Genomic DNA, 16,329 nt, shown 5'->3' with positions numbered 1-16,329 from the left:
TGATCATAAAAAAGCAGTGTTACTTTACTTTTATTATAGTGAAAAGTGTTACTTAGTTTAGATTAGTTACACTGCTGTAAGTGCAGAAACTTGAAGTGAGTTTGGCTTCTGCCCACCCTTTCAGCTCCCGCAGTCCAGGAAGGAGAGTCTTCAGTAGGTAATGCTCTGCTCCGTTTTTCCCTGACAGGGTTCTTGTTACTGGATTAAAACCAGCATAATTAACTTCTGCCTAAGCCCGTCTCTCAGTACAAATAGCTTTGGATGCTATATTTTGATTCCCAATTACAGGGAGCACACTGATTACTGTGCTTGGGCATTGAGAGGCCTCTCCCAGGGTGTGGTATTGCTACTGATTGGGTTATGAGTAGCAGCATGCTCGCAAGTGTTAAGACTTGTCCTTCTTCCCTCTTGCAGCTACTGCAGTGGGTATTTGAAGGCTTTGCTCCTTCTGCTTACTTTGTTCCAAAACAGGAACAGGAAGGCTCTCACTGCTGCACTCTTTGTTCCTTGCCTCCCACTCCTTTCTGTTCTGCTTTTTTGAGGAGTCATGAAATTCCTGCAAACTTCTGTCCCGTGGAATTAGGGGTGTTTGTGGTTAGAGGTGGGCAGCAGTGCCCCTTGGATGTAGAAATAGCTAAATTGACTTAGATTTGGAACTTGCCTTTACACAAGCACTGGTTTCTATCTGAAACCTGGTGAGAAGTATGAAAGCAATGTGATAAACTGTGTACTTACTAAGGGTTTGGGACTTGAGAAGTAGAGGACTTTGCGTAAAGGGACTCATTTGTTTCCTTTTCTTCCCTGCCTGCACCATTTCTCCCCAGATTACCAGCACGATCCTTACGCTGAACACAATCCCTGCAACACCATTTGCTGCCGAGAAGACCTGAATCCTTCCTTCCCAGTGCCTGCAGGCTGCTATGACTCCAAGGTAAATAACCCCAATTTCTGTCTCTGCCAAATGTTTGCTGCAGTCTCTTTGTGCTCTTCTCACACCTGTGGTGTGTTTTCCTGCATTGGGGTGGGCATGGCCAGACCTGCTTCATCTCTTCACTCTGTCCCAGTACTGCTCCTCACCCTGACACCAGTCCTGGTACATTGGTGTTGCAGAGGGTGCACAGGGAAATACACAGAAGAATGTTGTCCATGGGAACCTGTTTTGTTTAGGGGCTAAGCCCTGAAGCTTTGCAGCAGGATGAGCCTGAGTGAAGGTTGAAATGAGTCCTTACATTGCTTGGAGGAAGGTAGAGAAAATGATTGCTGCACACTCTGGGCCTCTTGGTCATGGAGGCTGCTTGGTTGCGTCCCCAGAGCCCACAAGAATGTGTCTTTATCCTCCTTTTAATTTTACCTTTACAAAAGCCTTGCTCTTCAGTGAATCACCCTGCTCCATGTCTTCACCTCTCTGCAAAACTGCTTTGAGCAAAGTTTGCCAAGGATCACTTTTTTTAAGGAAGGAAACATGGGGAAATCCTTGGACCCAATGTGTTGGAGAAAGCTGCAGTTCTTCTGGGCATCCTGTGTGGTTTTTTCACTGCGAGGGGCAACACCTGTATGTACAGCTGTTCAGCCCTGGCATTCTGGTAGATCCTGCGAGGTCCAGCCACCTTCTTGGGGTTGAGTTTGAAGACTGGAATGGGAGCCCCCTTGGGCACTACCAGAGCTGAGTGTCTCCTCTCAGCTTGCTCGAGCCCAGGCTAGCCTGCCTGCTTGCTGCGGTGGCCAGCAGGAGCTCCCTGTTGTTACATTGTGAAACCAGAAAACTGCTGTATAGAGGTGTCCGGCAAGGGAGCAGGTACCTTTGACACCAGTTAGACTGGGCTGGGCTGTACTGGGAGGTAATGAAGAAACAGAGTGGGGGGCTCCAGGCAGTTGTGTAACTGTCCTGCCCTTGTCTGACAGTTTCCAAGGGATGGACGAAGAGCTTAACACAGCAGAGCTTACGCTAGATCATCTTAGGCTGCCCTCATGGCCTTTTGGGGTGCCCAGGCACAGAGAGGACTGCTGTGAAAGTGGATGCGCTGCTATCACCCTGGATAGTGCGAAGGGCTGTGTGTGCTTTCTGCTGCCCCTTCACTACTGCCTTTGTGGCTGAAGATACCTGTGTACAGGGGAGGAATTCTGCCTGAGCAGCATGCGTTTCCCCTTGCTCCTTTTCTTTGCTGTGGTGTTTGTTACCAAATCTGAGCTGTTTCTGCTATGGGATGGGTGCATGTCAAACACCGGCCAACCATTCTGTCCTCTATTGCAGGTGTCAGATTTCCGCCTGGCCTCAGCATTCACGGCCACCGCCATCAATGGTCCCCCAGTGCAGGGCGGTCTCCCGGTCTTCACTTGGAGGCGGTTCAACAACACACACCATCAGGGCCTGCCTGAATCGTACAACTTCAAATTTGTCACCATGAGGCCAATCTTGTAAAATCAGCATTGATACTCCAAAATGGGATTTTACTTTTTTTCACGGAAACTTTCATTCCTGTGTGTAATAAATCCAGCTGGATGTACACATCCCCACGCCTTGCCTGCCCCTCTCCTGCTCTGTGTGGCACAGCACGTGCTCTGCTCCTCTGGGCTGTCTGGGTGGCCCTTCAGCTGGGATGGATGGGAAACAACAGGCGCCGTGCTGCCCTTTGTCCATGTGAGCATCATCTCAGCCGCTCCCAGAGCACGAATGAACTGCTGTGCAGTCATAGAAGTGATCTGTGTCTAGACATAGGAGCTGTCTCCAGGACTGGTCTGAGCCTCATGGCTTTACCTCTGTGCTGGCTTCATGGCTGCCTTTAGTCTGAGCAGTGCTGGCAATGTGCTGCAAGTTGCTTATCAGCGGGGAATGTTACTGTCAGAGTCACAGCCATGTTCTCCATAGCAGGTAACTGAGCCTTCTTAATTACATACACAACAAATAAACAGCTCTTGGCCTTGACAGTCCAATTTAAACAGAGCACAGTACCACCCCAAATCGTGTAGGCAGAAGTGTGTGAGGTTTTGGCAAGGGCTGGGGAAGGAAGTAGGTTACTGCATATTGACTGACACTTTGCCCTAAATATCTGGCTGTCACATTGTGCTTGATTTCTGCCAAGGGGCAAGGGAGACCAGAAATTAATAACGCAGGTTTTGCTGAGGCTCAAAATCAGTGCAGAGAATGAAATAATTTATTTGCTGGAGCAGGAGGAAGTACGTACGAGGCTACAGAGGGCATCTGCACTGCATGAGGACTAAGTGGCTGCAGGGGTACACATAAAATTGCTGTACATTCAGCTGTTCTGCTGTTGGACGGAGAATAAACATGATGTTCCCTTGATGCCACATATGAGCGAAGAGATAGTGCTGCACAAGTATCTTTCCCCGAGGTGGGGGAGGAGGAGATGTCCCTACTGACAGTTTGGGGAGGATGCTGTGCCCGCATGTGCTACTCAGCTTGTCTTTGCTTGGAGAGTGTGGATGTAGTTCCTGCTGGCCCTTGATCAAGGGCAGCTGCCTCTGCCTGGTTGGTCAGTGCCGTGAGCCCTTGCTGTGACAAGGGCAGGCTCCATCCTTACAGGGCAGCGGGCTTGGTGCTTTCAGAATAAACACCAAATATGAACACTGTGCAGCCTTCAGATGTTTGCTCCTGTTTGCTGCCTTGAGGTGCATTTCCAACTCCTGTAAGTGGGCAAAGGCTGCTGCCAAGGACCCCAGAGGACCCCACCTGCAGGAGAGGAGGTAGCCGGTGCTGGAGGAACCTGCTGGGAAGCAGCAGCTCGCTGAGATGGAAGCAGAGAGCAGTCGGAGGAATTCTGTTACTCCTAAGCAACAGGAGAGATGGTACTTACTGCCAACTTTTCCCATTTTTATATTTGAAAACAAAAAGCACAAATAGAAGTGCATTGTTTCAATGTCAGTCCATAGGGACCAGTGAACTAGCCATAGCTTCCTGTGTTAGACTGTTTTTCGCTGGGGTACATGTGGATGCTTCCCTGTGCTGGACATGGATGCAGTCAGCAGCTGAGATGCCACTTTGTAAGCTCCCAAGGAAGGGGATATAAGCCCTTCTCACACCATGAGCCTCCTACCCTATGACAGGAATGGCCTTGTGATTTTCAACTCAGTGGGAAAACAGAGTTCTGCTTTGAAGAGCCCTTTTCTCTGATTAAGTATTTACATAAATGGGACCTTGTGAGCTGTAAAACTAACCCATGTGACACTTTTGCTGTTAATGGGTGTGCTGGGTTCACAACCACATGCTTGCTGTACTGCACCCTGTCCTTCCTCCATCAACAGCCCGGCTCAGGCTGAATGCAGCCACAGCGACTGGGACACAGCTCCTATCCCTAGCACAGCACCTACACAAGCTGCAATTGTAACACTGCTTGAGCAAAGTGCTTAAGCTAATGTTTGAATGAAAGTAATGGTCCAAACTAGAGGCAGAAAGTAGACAAGTATTCTGAACAGTCAGTTCTAAACAGGCAGAAAGTCTTTCAAGGTGTGGACTTTCAAGTGTGGTTGTATTCAGCCATCACTTAACATGAGTCCGTACAGAGTCTTTCAGTCAGTGACTTGACGCCCGTTTTACTAAGTGCCAGGGAACTATTACCACCGTAGGTTAATGATGCTGCCCTTCAAGTGTGGGCTCGGCACTCCTAAGTATGTGCAACTCTTAGGAATGTCTGGTAGCCCCTCTTTGCAACTTTCTAGAACTTAGCATATTGCTTTAATTTCTGCTCTGGTGGGAAGCCTGGAGGAGCAGCATCACACAGCTGGCTTTCTAGGAATGACCTGGAGCCACATCACTGCTGTGGACGTTACTTGACCAAAGTGGCACTGTGACTGCAGAACTGAAAAGCTGGCGCTGCCCCATCCTCCACGAGGCAGCATGGCTGGAGAGCATGAGCACACACACACGTGGTGCTTTGTCACCTGAGATGTCTGGAACTGAGCACAGATGACTCAAAACGTTAAAAACCCAGTAGTTTATTTCAAAGTATAAATTTCAGGCTTGTCAGACAAAACCCCACTACAGTTAACACGTACACACACACTAATCTACAGTACATACAAAAATGGGGAGAATTTGCAACTGCCCAGTTTAAATTGGACATAAAAGCAGTCCTTTTGTATTTACAAGTCCAGCTGCAAAGCAAAACAAGAAGTCGGATGGAGCTACTTGCAAAGGATTTTGCATGTTTGACTCAATAGCAAAGAACTTACTACAGCTGAACAGGACTCCCCAAACAGTTACTACCCAGTTGTCTTATTTACAGATATACTCCATTAAATTAAGACAGCACTTCAAATATATATAAATATATGTGTGTGTGCATATAATATATATTAGAACAAAACAAAACAAAAAGGAATGCTTAGCCTGTGCAATGACAATGAGAAATAAAGATGCATTCTAACAAGTGGGCAGAAAGGAGGAAAAGATCAATTCATTTGCTTTTTCTTAGCAATTTCTTAGCCCCTCAGAAGTTATTCAGAAGGGAACACAGATGTGGTGGCAGGGCGGCACAGTCATTGTCATTTGAACTCCACTCTCCAGTGTTTTCATACAATGCCCGCCCCTGCCCCAACTAACAAATTAAAAAAATATATATTTAATATATCAAGCTTCTATTTTAAAAAATCTGGATAGATATTTTTGACCAAATGAAAATACTGAAGTTTATAAGAAGGCAGAATCACAGCTTGATTTTGTACAGTGTATACAATAGTCTAGAACCGGGGAATGGCTGTTTGGGGAGCAAGAACACATCTGACCTGGTCCCTACATATAATACAGATTCTGATTTAGTGGACTCTTAAGACAAACAGCATAAAGAAAGAAGTGTATGGATATTTTGTTATAGTGTAAAACAGTGCTCAGATCCTACTATTGGGCCCCAATCAAGCTCCCACTGAAGGCACGAGGGGGTTTTGCCATTATTTTCAAAGGAAGCAGGATAAGACCCTTATTTTTACAGGGAAGACACCATGGGCATTTCCAGCCTTGTGCTAAAAATGTTGGGTGTGTGAGTGCGTCACTGCTAGTGCTCAGTGATCTAACATGTTAAAGGGTAGCAAGCACACTGAAAGAAGCAGAGCTGAGAACTGCCACCCTCAGGGAAGCTGGGCTGGAGCACAGAAGTAAACACAGGCTGAAAGGAACCTGCTTCCGCACCCTTACATCTTCTTGAGTTGTTACTGCAGCTGCAGTACACATGCTACATCTACAGTCTACACCCTTCCAAAGGTTTAGCTATTTGAATCCAGTAAAGCTTTTTAAGACTTGTACTGAAATAAAGGAGGTCAGTGAAGCTGTAACTAGGAGGAACTCGGTGGAAAAGAATGGCATTTTGCCACCAGCACTCCACAGGAGGGCTTCCTTCCAACCAGAAACAGAACTAACTTAAGTTACTTCTTGCCCGTAGGCACAAATCAAACCTAAACCAAACCAGAAACATGATGAAAATAAAAACTGTAGTAGAATCAGTGCAGTGTTTGCCAAAACATGAAGAACTAGATCTGAGGTGGTGCAGCTAATATGTCATGCACCCAGTGGTACCAGCACAACTCATTGGCCAGGTACAATTTATACTAGGGTACTGAAAATACACATGGAAAAACTTGCTGTAGGAACAGGGAGGCATATAGATAATGTCCCTAATAACATGCTTTAACTCGGTTGTGGCCCTGAAGTGGTCAGCCATTTGGACTTCATGATCTCTGCAGATCCCTTCCAACTGAACTGTTCTAAGTCTAGTCTACCAATTGAAAGCTGTGTAGAGACTTGTAGCATATTTAAAAATGAAATACTAGAATCCTCGGTAACCAACACTTCTATGATGACTCCAGTCTAAAGCACAGTATTAACAGACCTGTGCTGAATGTTCCCAGATATTTTGGTAACACTTCCAAATAAATTTTACTAAATGAAACCAGTTATTTCTGAATGTGTTAGTGGAGGAAATTCAGTTTCTCAATATTTTTATTGTTTCTGGGAGATTAAATGATAAATAAAAAACAGTCACTCAAAAACATTGGGAAAAGTGCCATTTGAGTTAAGCAATACTCCCATTCATTAGCATAAGGGGTAAGTACTCACTGCAGATATCTGTTCCACAGTGAAACAGTTTTACAGAAGTGGCATAGTTCTCTGCACATCAGTGTTAAGAACCGCTACCTGCAACGTCTCCACGCTGAGCAAGGCATCTGAAAAATCAAGCTATGCTTTATCATGTACTTGGCCACCAGCACTTGCTTAAGATCCTGAAATTGGATCTTAACATCTCTGCTGCAATGAGAGATGTCTGCTTTCACTCCACAACTGCAACGGCCTCACTTAGCAAACAGTAGCTAACTTGCTTATCTATTAAAAAAAATGAGCTGCGCTCTGCCATATGTAACAGAAGATACTATTAAGCAAGAAGCCAGTGTCAACTCTGTTGAGAACATCTTTCTTTAGTAAATAAATAAATAGGTCTTTTCTCTAAAGATGCAGTCCGCAAAACCTCCACACAGTATCAGGCCATCCCAACTATTACATCCACCGGAGAAAGGAAAACAAATTGTGACACAGGATTCTCACCACCCGCTATCCCAAGCAAGACAAAGCTAGTAACAACTGTGATCTAAGAGCAAGCACAAACTATAGAAGAGCTCATGTATAGCTGAGGCTGGAATCAAAATTCAGTAAGCAGCATAAATTCCAGACTGGATTCTAACATTTATTTTAACTTTCAAATTATAAAAACCCCACTGTACTGATATGGCTAACAGCCCTTTAGTACCAACTCAAAGACATTAAAGTAAACTGATGCTTCAACAGCCACCAACTGGAAGAAATTGCTCTAAACCTCTACTACAGAACTTCCTTTATAATAACTCAACTTTTCATAAGTAGTGTAAATGAACTATTAATTATTCCTTGAAATAGGCAGAGAAAACATTTAATTCCACATAGAAAAAATCAAGGCATTACTGATCATTGGCACCAGCAATATGGGGACAACTGTTATTCAAAGGAAAAGTTAAACACTTTTCATACATGAGATTCAGTGCAAGCCTTCTCTCATGATACACGGATTTAGATAGAATTTCTGCTTACCCAAATCAATACAACTCCCATACTGACAGTATTTGTTACTCACCTGACGGAAGCAACAATCCCAGCTGCATGAAGGAGTGCAGTAAAGTAGTATGGACAAAAGTCTACAACTGAGTTTCTTTCACATAATTTTCTTGAAGGGAACGCAACTTAAGAATCTATTATCACATAGATTATTTCACTAGCCGTATTCTGTGACTTTTTCAACCTTGCTTAGTATTTCAATTTTTCAAGACAGCCAGTATTGGAATTAAGAAATATGTAAAGTCTACAGCTTTGTCAGGTGGGGAAGTGAATCTAAAAAAAGCCCAAACATTTTCCCTTCTAAATCCAGTATTTGGTTCTGCTGGACAGAAACAAAACACTGTCCTTGTTTTTAAAAATGCCAAAATAAAGATCTTACATATCCTTTCTTGTTCAGGTGTTAGAAATTGGCTACGCATAAAAAAAGCTTAAGAACATGTCAACAGGATAGTGGGGCAGATGCACTGTTTTGATTTCCCAGCTCAGAAGCATCATGAAAGCTTCTAGGAACATTTGCAGCTGCTCACAAATTTTGGGCCAGTGTGTAAACTACTCTGGGTGTGTTAGTTTTCTGCAGAGGCAGGCAGGTGACTGGGATAGAGGACTAAGAAGCCAACTTTGTGCATTTTTCTACCACCTGAACATCTAAACTGAGTGTAAACAAGTAGAAGCTTTCATGGTGCTACACCACATAGGTTTCTTTGGCTGAAATGCAGCATACAGCTTTCCCAAAGGAACAGGAGGGAAAGGCTCTGGTGGAAAATACCGTCTGTACACTCTAATATTCTTCACAGAACAGAAATGACGACTCATTAAATGCAGTGAGGGAAGGGTTAATTGAAAGTACAGATAAAAATGAGTCCAGCATCAGTAGATGTCACTTCCTGGTCTTTGTAGAAAAAAAATCACTGTGGGCCAGGAAAATGAGAAGCAGTAATGAAAGGCTAGGGGGGGAAAAGGAGAAGTAACTCCAAGCAAATGAACACCACAAGGTATCTGGCTACATTTATTTCTGAAATTACTGTTTAAGGCACAAAATAAATCTAAAAATCAGGGCTGGATGTATAAGGGGAAAGGCAGAAAAATTATTTGAGCTAGAGAGGGGTGAATGTGATTTCTATAATCCAGTTTCAGATCTGTCCTAGGAATGCTCCAAGTGTGAATGGAGGTGGACGGTGACATTAGAGAAGAGCTCTTATTTAGGAGAGGTAGGAAGTAGTGGGGTGATTTATTTCTTTTCCCCACTACACCACCTCCAAATTCACAGGCATTGGTTCCTTGGCCAGACTAAAGTTCCCTTCCCTCTCCTCAGACAGCTGATTACTGTTGGTAATTTAAGAACAGATCACTCAATCTTCCAGCACACAAGACCTTGATTCACCTTTCGTATCACAGCCTGCTCAGAGAGAGCTAGGTACAAGAGGCAAATCTCTTCTTCCCTTCATGTTAGTGCCCTAATAGGCACTACAGATGTAGTTCAGCTTCAGAAAAAAACTGCAATTTATATTTTTGCTCCCACTCTGAAGCAGAATCCCAGGCATCCAACGTGCCCTTGAATAAAGAGTAGGTAGATGTCTAGGTGGAACAGCTGCCATGAGAAGGAAAATGAAATTTTTGAATGGCCCATGACTTGACCTATCCAGAAAAACAGGCTCTCTTGCTGGAAGTGAGACTTTATTTTTCTTTTGGTTCTGAATGTATGTAGTGTATCGCACAGCTGTCTAAATTAATCCTGCAGAGAGTGGATTTAAAAGTGAACTTCATGCATGGGATCAACCCGCTCAAAACCAGGGTAACCCTTTGAAGTAGGATGGGTTTAAAGGCTCCAAAGAACTCCAGTTTAACTGCTCTGGGAGGAGATCACATCTGTAGATTGGGGGTCACAGAATGGTCCGAAGCGGCCATAAATGTCCTTAGCTCGGACTGCGAAGTAGTATTTGCTGCCAGACACAAACTGAGTAAGAGTGCATGCCATAGGTAGTGGAAGGGCCTTCACCTCCCCTATCTTCTTCCACTGGGAAGGCATAGTAGCACTTGGGTCCTCGTGGTATGCGTAGAGATGGTAACTGTCCACACTGGCACAACTCCGGTCCACTTCTATGACACTCCAAGACAGCACAATACCGTTCTGGCTCTGTACCCGTGCCAGCTTCAGCTGTGGTTTTTGAGGCAGAGAAGTGTTGGCAGCTTCAGGGGGCAGGCGTGGTGGCTGTGGTGCCTCTGGGAGCGGGGCAGGATGTACAGGGCGTGGTGGCTCCTATGCAATATAAGAGCAATCAGGGAAAGATAAGTCTGCAGCAGTGGAAAGAGGTTTTAATTCATCATTCCCAAGGCAAATGGAAAGAAATCAGCCTGCAAACACTCAAAGTCCTGTGTACCGAGAGCACCAGGCATAAACAGAAGCAAAGGGTGAGAAGGGATCAAACCAAGGATGTCAGAAGTTATTATTCACATAGAAGACACTACTGTAAGAAAGCTGTCACCACAGCTACTTCTCTATATCCTGCTTGCCTCCTACCCATGAGATGATGGACTGTGAGCATCTGGCCATTTACCAAGACTGAGTAGGCAGGTTCACAATGAGTTTGAGCTAATCTGTATCTGAGCTGCTTCTCCACGTTACCCAGAAACATCCTAAACAGTGGACTGAGCTGGCAACTCAACATTATCTTTTCAATAGGCAGCTCTTTCAGTCACAAGAGAAAGAACTGGTAATGGAACAACATGCATATTTATCCACCTTAAATTGAACACAAAACCTCAGCCTCAGTTTCCAGAAAGTTTTGAAATAAGGGCAAAATGTGACTTTACATTGAAATATTTCGATCACAGAAACTTTTCTAAGTCTATTATTTATGTTAGTTAATTTCAACTTAGGAATATGGTTACAGTGAGCACGACATTTTGTTACTGCAATGCCAGGGATTTTTTCATGGTGGAATTATCTGGTTTTTGTTGTTTAAGTTTTGGTGCATGATATTGGCTTGCTTTCTTCTCACTATGTATCAGTGAAAGTTGAATAATGTCTAGATTCAAAAAATTGTTAGCCACTTTGGTAATATATTTACCAAATCAGGAGACTGAAAATGAGGACTGTGTAACAATTGAGTATGCAGGCAACATAATTCAGTCTCAACAACAGAATGATATAAAATTAGTCAAAAGTAAGTTTTGTCTTAGTAAAAAGGGTTTGAGGTGAGACAGAAAGAACCAACCCAAGCAGTGATTAAAACAAAAAAACACCAAAGAACCCAAACCTCAAAAATTCAGGACTTGGCAATTAAGGATGTTGTCTGTACTGTGTTCTTCTACCTAACTTTTGCAAGCATCTGTACTGAAAAACTGATCACAGAATCATTGAATCATTAGAGTTGGAAGGGACCTTTAAAGGTCATCTAGTTCAACTCCCCTGCAGTGAACATGGACTCACACAGCTAAATCAAGTTGCTCAGGGCTTGATCCAGACTCACCTTGACAGTCTCCAGGGACAGGGCATCAACCACATCTCTAGTCAACCAGTTCTAGTGCCTCATCACTCTCACTGTAAAAGCCTTTTTCCTTATGTCCAACCTAAATCTACCCTCCCCGAACTTGAAGCTATTTCCCCTTGTTCTATCACCAAAGGCCCTGCTAAAAAGTCTGCTCCCTTCTTTCCTGTAGCTCCTTTTTAGATGGTGAAAGGCTGCTATTGGGTCACCTCAGATCCTTCTCCAACTGAATAGCCCTAGCTCTTTCAGCCTGTCCTCATAGGAAAGGTGTTGCATTCCCTGGATCATTTCTGTGGCCCTCCTCTGGATGCACTCCAAAAGGTCCATGTCTCTCCTGTACTGAGGACACCACATCTAGATGCAGTATTCCAAGTAATGCCTCACCACTGCAGTGGGGCAGGATCACCTCTCTCACCTTGCTGGCCACACATCTTTTGATGTAGCCCAGGATATGGTTGACTTTCTGGGCTGCAAAGGCACACTGCTGGCTCATGGTCCAGCTTCCCATCCACCAGTACTTGCAGGTCTTTTTCAACAGGTCTGTGCTCAATCCTTTCTCTCCGGAGCTTGTATTGGTAGTGAGGACTGCCTTGACCCAGGTGCAAGATCAAAATGCAGATCTTGCATTTGGATTTGTTGAACCTCAAAAGGTGCTCCTGGGTCCACTTCTCTAGCCTGTCCAGGTCCCTCTGGATGGCATCCTGTCCCTCAGGTGTGTCGACCGCAACCCACAGCTTGGTGTCATCAGCATACTTGATGAGGGTGCAAGCAATCCCACTGGCAATGTCATTGATTAAGATATTTAAGAGTATCGGTCCCAGCACTGACTCCTGTGGGCCACCACTTGTCACTGATCTCCATCCACACACTGAGCCACTGGCCACCACCCTCTAGACTCAATCCTGCAGCCAGTTCTTTATCCATTGATCAATCTGCCCACCAAATCCATATCCTTCCAATTTGGAGAAAATGATGTGGGGTACCATGTAAAAGGCCTGATCACAAAATGACCAGATGATTGAGGCTGGATGGTCTAAAGGTCATCTGGTCCAACCCCTACTGAAGCAAGGGCCACCTACAGGCAGTTTGCTCAGGACCAGGTAAAGGTAGCTTCTGAAGATCTCCACAAAGGAGACTCCACAACCCCACTGGGCAGCCTGTTCCAGTGCTCTCTCACCCACACAACAGAGAAGTGTTATCATCCAATTCATAGGCAATCCCATGAATTGTAGTTTCAAATCATAATAAAACTTCTTGTGGCAGTTCTTTTGTACCCTTGACTCCACAATTCACCTGCAGATAATTCACATCATTTTTCAATATGCAACACTGCTCATTTGAAGAACTCCTGTGTAAGCTAACAAGATAGCACAGCTTTCACTGTTCCTGGTAGAACTTTCTGAAGGTGATATGAGGGTGTTATACATGTGAAGTGGCTGGAATGTGCCTACAAGATATTTCCTTGTTCTTCAGTTCACACTGAGAAACAATCTCAGACATACTAGTGCAGAGACAAGTCTGTAAATTGCCTTAAGTAATTTCAAAATGAGAGTACTCACTGCATGCACTTGTGGTGGTCGATGATGCACTGTAAGCTGAGGTGCTCCAGATCCGAGAGTTAATCCATTGTTCACAACATATGCAGTTGTTTGAGGCATTCGTACTGTCATGCCTGTAGTAAGAAGCACAATGAATATTTCTGAGTACTGAATATTTTAAATCAGCAAAACAGAACACTGGAAGCCAAACTCCTTCACTCAGCTGGCTGACACCAAATTTTAAACTGACACATCCTTCTCAAACTGCCATCAGACTAATTACTGTACTAAGCCAAAACCACTTTCTGTTCTTGTAAGCTGTAAAAGAAAACACGTGCTAATGTCTGCAGAAGGGGCAGAATGATGTTTTTGTCATTTGTAGTATGAAAGAAATGGGGGAGGAGAAGTGGAGGAGATTCAGGCAGCTTGAGCTTTACAAAAATAAATAAATAAATCCAATCACTTCGGGATTCAAGGAGAACATAAATGCTGCAGCAGCAACATGACAACCATTCAGCATTCAAATGCTAGGAAGCTCTGTATGCTACGATGGTATGAAAACCAGAAAAGATTACATCACTGTACAAGAAGCTTCCCTCACAGAATGGACATCACTATGAATATCTACTCACAGGAATTGCCATTTCATTGCATTCCATAGCAAACTGACTGGACTGGCAGGAGTAAACTAGGTAATTTTATAGCTTCATACCTAATATCCAGAACTCTTGCAAAATACCAAGCAGCTACAAATTTTATACTACATTTCTCTCTCTTAAGTAATATTTTGCCCATTTACTGATGGGACATACAGGTTTTATGAGCTCAGTGCTTTTCTGCTCATTGTTATTGGTTGCCTAGCATGTTCTTGTAATGGAGGGGAGCAAAGACAACATCTGTGTCAGATGTGAACTGTTGAATGATCTGCCCAGCCTAGAGTTGAGCTGAAGGATGAAGTGGAGATGTTGGGGAGTATCAGAGAGTGTGAGAGAGAGACTGGTGGACCCTGAGATAGAGGACAGGTTGAGGCTCCAGGTAATTTGGAGGATCCCCTCCCCTCTTGTCACCAGGCAGTTGGGGAAGGACCTCAGAGACTGGGAGGAATGGAGACAAGTCCCTGCTCCAGGAAGCAAGTGAATCCACTCCTGACCTCCCCCACCTTTCCAGTTAAACCTTGCAGAACAGGTATGGGGTCCTACAGGAGGAACTAGCTGTCAAAGAGGAGGATAGGCAACCTGCTCCAGAGGTCTTATCTCAATTGGATATGCCTTCCAGCAACCTCTTCCACAAGGAAAAAGAGGATTCTAGTTATTGGTGACTCACTCCTGAAGGGAACAGAGGGCCTAGTATGCAGTGTTGACTCTCAAAATAAGGAAGTCTACAGTCTACCTGGAGCCCATATTAGGGATCTCATCAGGACACTCCCCTGCCTGGTGCACTCGACAGACTACTACCTACTGCTGATCTTCCAGACAGGTGGGTAGGAATCATAGAATCACAGAATTCTAAGGTTGGGAAAGACCTTCAAGATCATCAAGTCCAACATCAAGGTTATAGAGACATGGTGGGACAGATCACATGACTGAAATGTTGTCACGGATGGCTATGCCCTTCTCAGCAAAGACAGGTGAGCAAGGCGAGGTGGTGGAGTTGCTGTTTACGTTAGAGAGCAACTAGAGTGTACTGAGTCCTGTCCAGGGGGAGATGAGGAGTGAATTGTATGTTTGTGGGTGAGAATTAAGGGGCAGGCTGACATAGGTAATGCTGTTGTGGGTGTCTATCACAGGCCACCTGATCAAGATAAGGAACTTGACAAGGCCTTCCACAGGCAGCTGATAGCAGCCTCACAATTACAGGCCCTGGTTGTCATGAGGGATTTTAGCTAGCCTGATATTTGCTAGGCCTACTCAGCCAGCCATCCACAGTCCAGAAGACTGTGTACACTGATGATAACTTCCTGATACAAACAGTGGATGAACCAACTAGGAGAGGAGTGCTGCTGGATATTGTTCTCACTAACAAGGAAGGTCTGGTTGAAGTGGTGAAAGTTGAGGGCAGCCTTGGCTGCAACGATCATAAGATGGTGGAGTTCAGGATCTCACGTGGCAGGAACAGAACACCATGCAGAATCACAACTCTAGACTTCAGTAGGGCCAACTCTGGCATTTTCAAGAAATTCCATGGGACAGGGTACTTGAAGGCAAAGGGGCCCAAGATAGTTGGTTAGCATTCAAGGACTGCTTCTTCCAAGCTCAAGATCAGAGCATCCCAATGGACAGGAAGTCAAGAAAGGGAGCCAGGAGACCTGCATAGTTAAACATGGAACTGATAGGCAAACTCAAATGGAAGAGGAGAGTCTGCAGATTGAGGAAGGAAGGGCTGGCCACTTAGGAGGAATATAAGACTGTTGTGAGAGAATATAGGGAGGTAACTAGAAAAGCAAAGGCCTCCTTAGAATTAAACCTTGTAAGAAGGATCAAGGGCAGCAGAAAGGGCTTCTTCAAATTGCAGATTTTTATCTCCATTGCAGATAAAACTAACCCTAGAGGCAGCGTAGGTCCACTGATGAATGGTGGGTGCCCTGGTGATAGAAGACACAGGGAAGGCAGAGTTACTGAATGCCTTCTTTGTCTATACTGCTGGAGGTTACCCTGAAGAACCCTATACCCTTGAGCCCCCAGAGAAAGTTAGGATAAAGGAGGAATTTGCCTCAGTTGATGAGGACTGGGTTCAAGACCAATAGAGCAATCTGGACATCCATAAATCCATGGGTCCTGATGAGATGAACCCGTGGGTGCTGAGGGAGCTGGTGAAGTCATTGCTAGCCCACTCTCCATTATGTATGGTAAGCTGTGGGGAACAGCAGAGGTGCCTGAGGACTGGTGGAAAGCAAATGTCACTCCAGACTTCAAAAAGGGCAAGAAGGAGGACCCAGGTAACTATAGACCAGTCAGTCTCATATCTGTTTCTGGAAAGGTAATGGAACAGCTTATCCTTGGTGCTGTCTCTATGCAAATCAAGGATAAGAAGATCATTAGGGGCAGTCAACATGGCTTCACCAAGGGAAATCACGCTTAACCAACCTGATATCCTTTTACGAAGACATAACAAAAGGGCTTCAAGCTTAAAGAGGGTAGATTTAGGTTGGTCATAAGGAAAAAGGCTTTTACAGTGAGAGTGATGAGGCACTAGAACTGGTTGACTAGAGATGTGG

At 44.6% G+C, this 16,329-nt stretch overlaps 2 protein-coding genes across 6 annotated transcripts in view; one reads left to right on the top strand and one right to left on the bottom strand.

The window, feature by feature from the left end:
• Nucleotides 1–2,514, top strand: part of PLBD1 (phospholipase B domain containing 1) — a 36,130-nt gene extending 33,616 nt beyond the window's left edge. For all 3 annotated transcript variants that reach the window (XM_048933802.1, XM_048933803.1, XM_048933804.1), the window contains 2 exons: nucleotides 825–931; nucleotides 2,252–2,514. In XM_048933802.1, coding sequence (XP_048789759.1) covers nucleotides 825–931; nucleotides 2,252–2,419 — 275 coding nt within the window. In that variant the 3' untranslated portion in view covers nucleotides 2,420–2,514. The remainder of the gene's footprint in view (nucleotides 1–824; nucleotides 932–2,251) is intronic.
• Nucleotides 2,515–4,934: 2,420 nt separating this feature from the next.
• The window catches only part of LOC125688151 (activating transcription factor 7 interacting protein), a 100,764-nt gene continuing 89,369 nt past the window's right edge, over nucleotides 4,935–16,329 (bottom strand). For all 3 annotated transcript variants that reach the window (XM_048933801.1, XM_048933799.1, XM_048933800.1), the window contains exons 14-15: nucleotides 13,137–13,249; nucleotides 4,935–10,346 (exon numbers count right to left, since the gene is read on the bottom strand). In XM_048933801.1, the coding sequence (XP_048789758.1) occupies nucleotides 9,930–10,346; nucleotides 13,137–13,249 (530 nt within the window). In that variant the 3' untranslated portion in view covers nucleotides 4,935–9,929. The remainder of the gene's footprint in view (nucleotides 10,347–13,136; nucleotides 13,250–16,329) is intronic.

Source organism: Lagopus muta, chromosome 1, assembly GCF_023343835.1.
Source record: "Lagopus muta isolate bLagMut1 chromosome 1, bLagMut1 primary, whole genome shotgun sequence".
Lineage (NCBI taxonomy): Eukaryota > Metazoa > Chordata > Aves > Galliformes > Phasianidae > Lagopus > Lagopus muta.
This window is presented reverse-complemented; position numbering and strand designations above follow the sequence as displayed.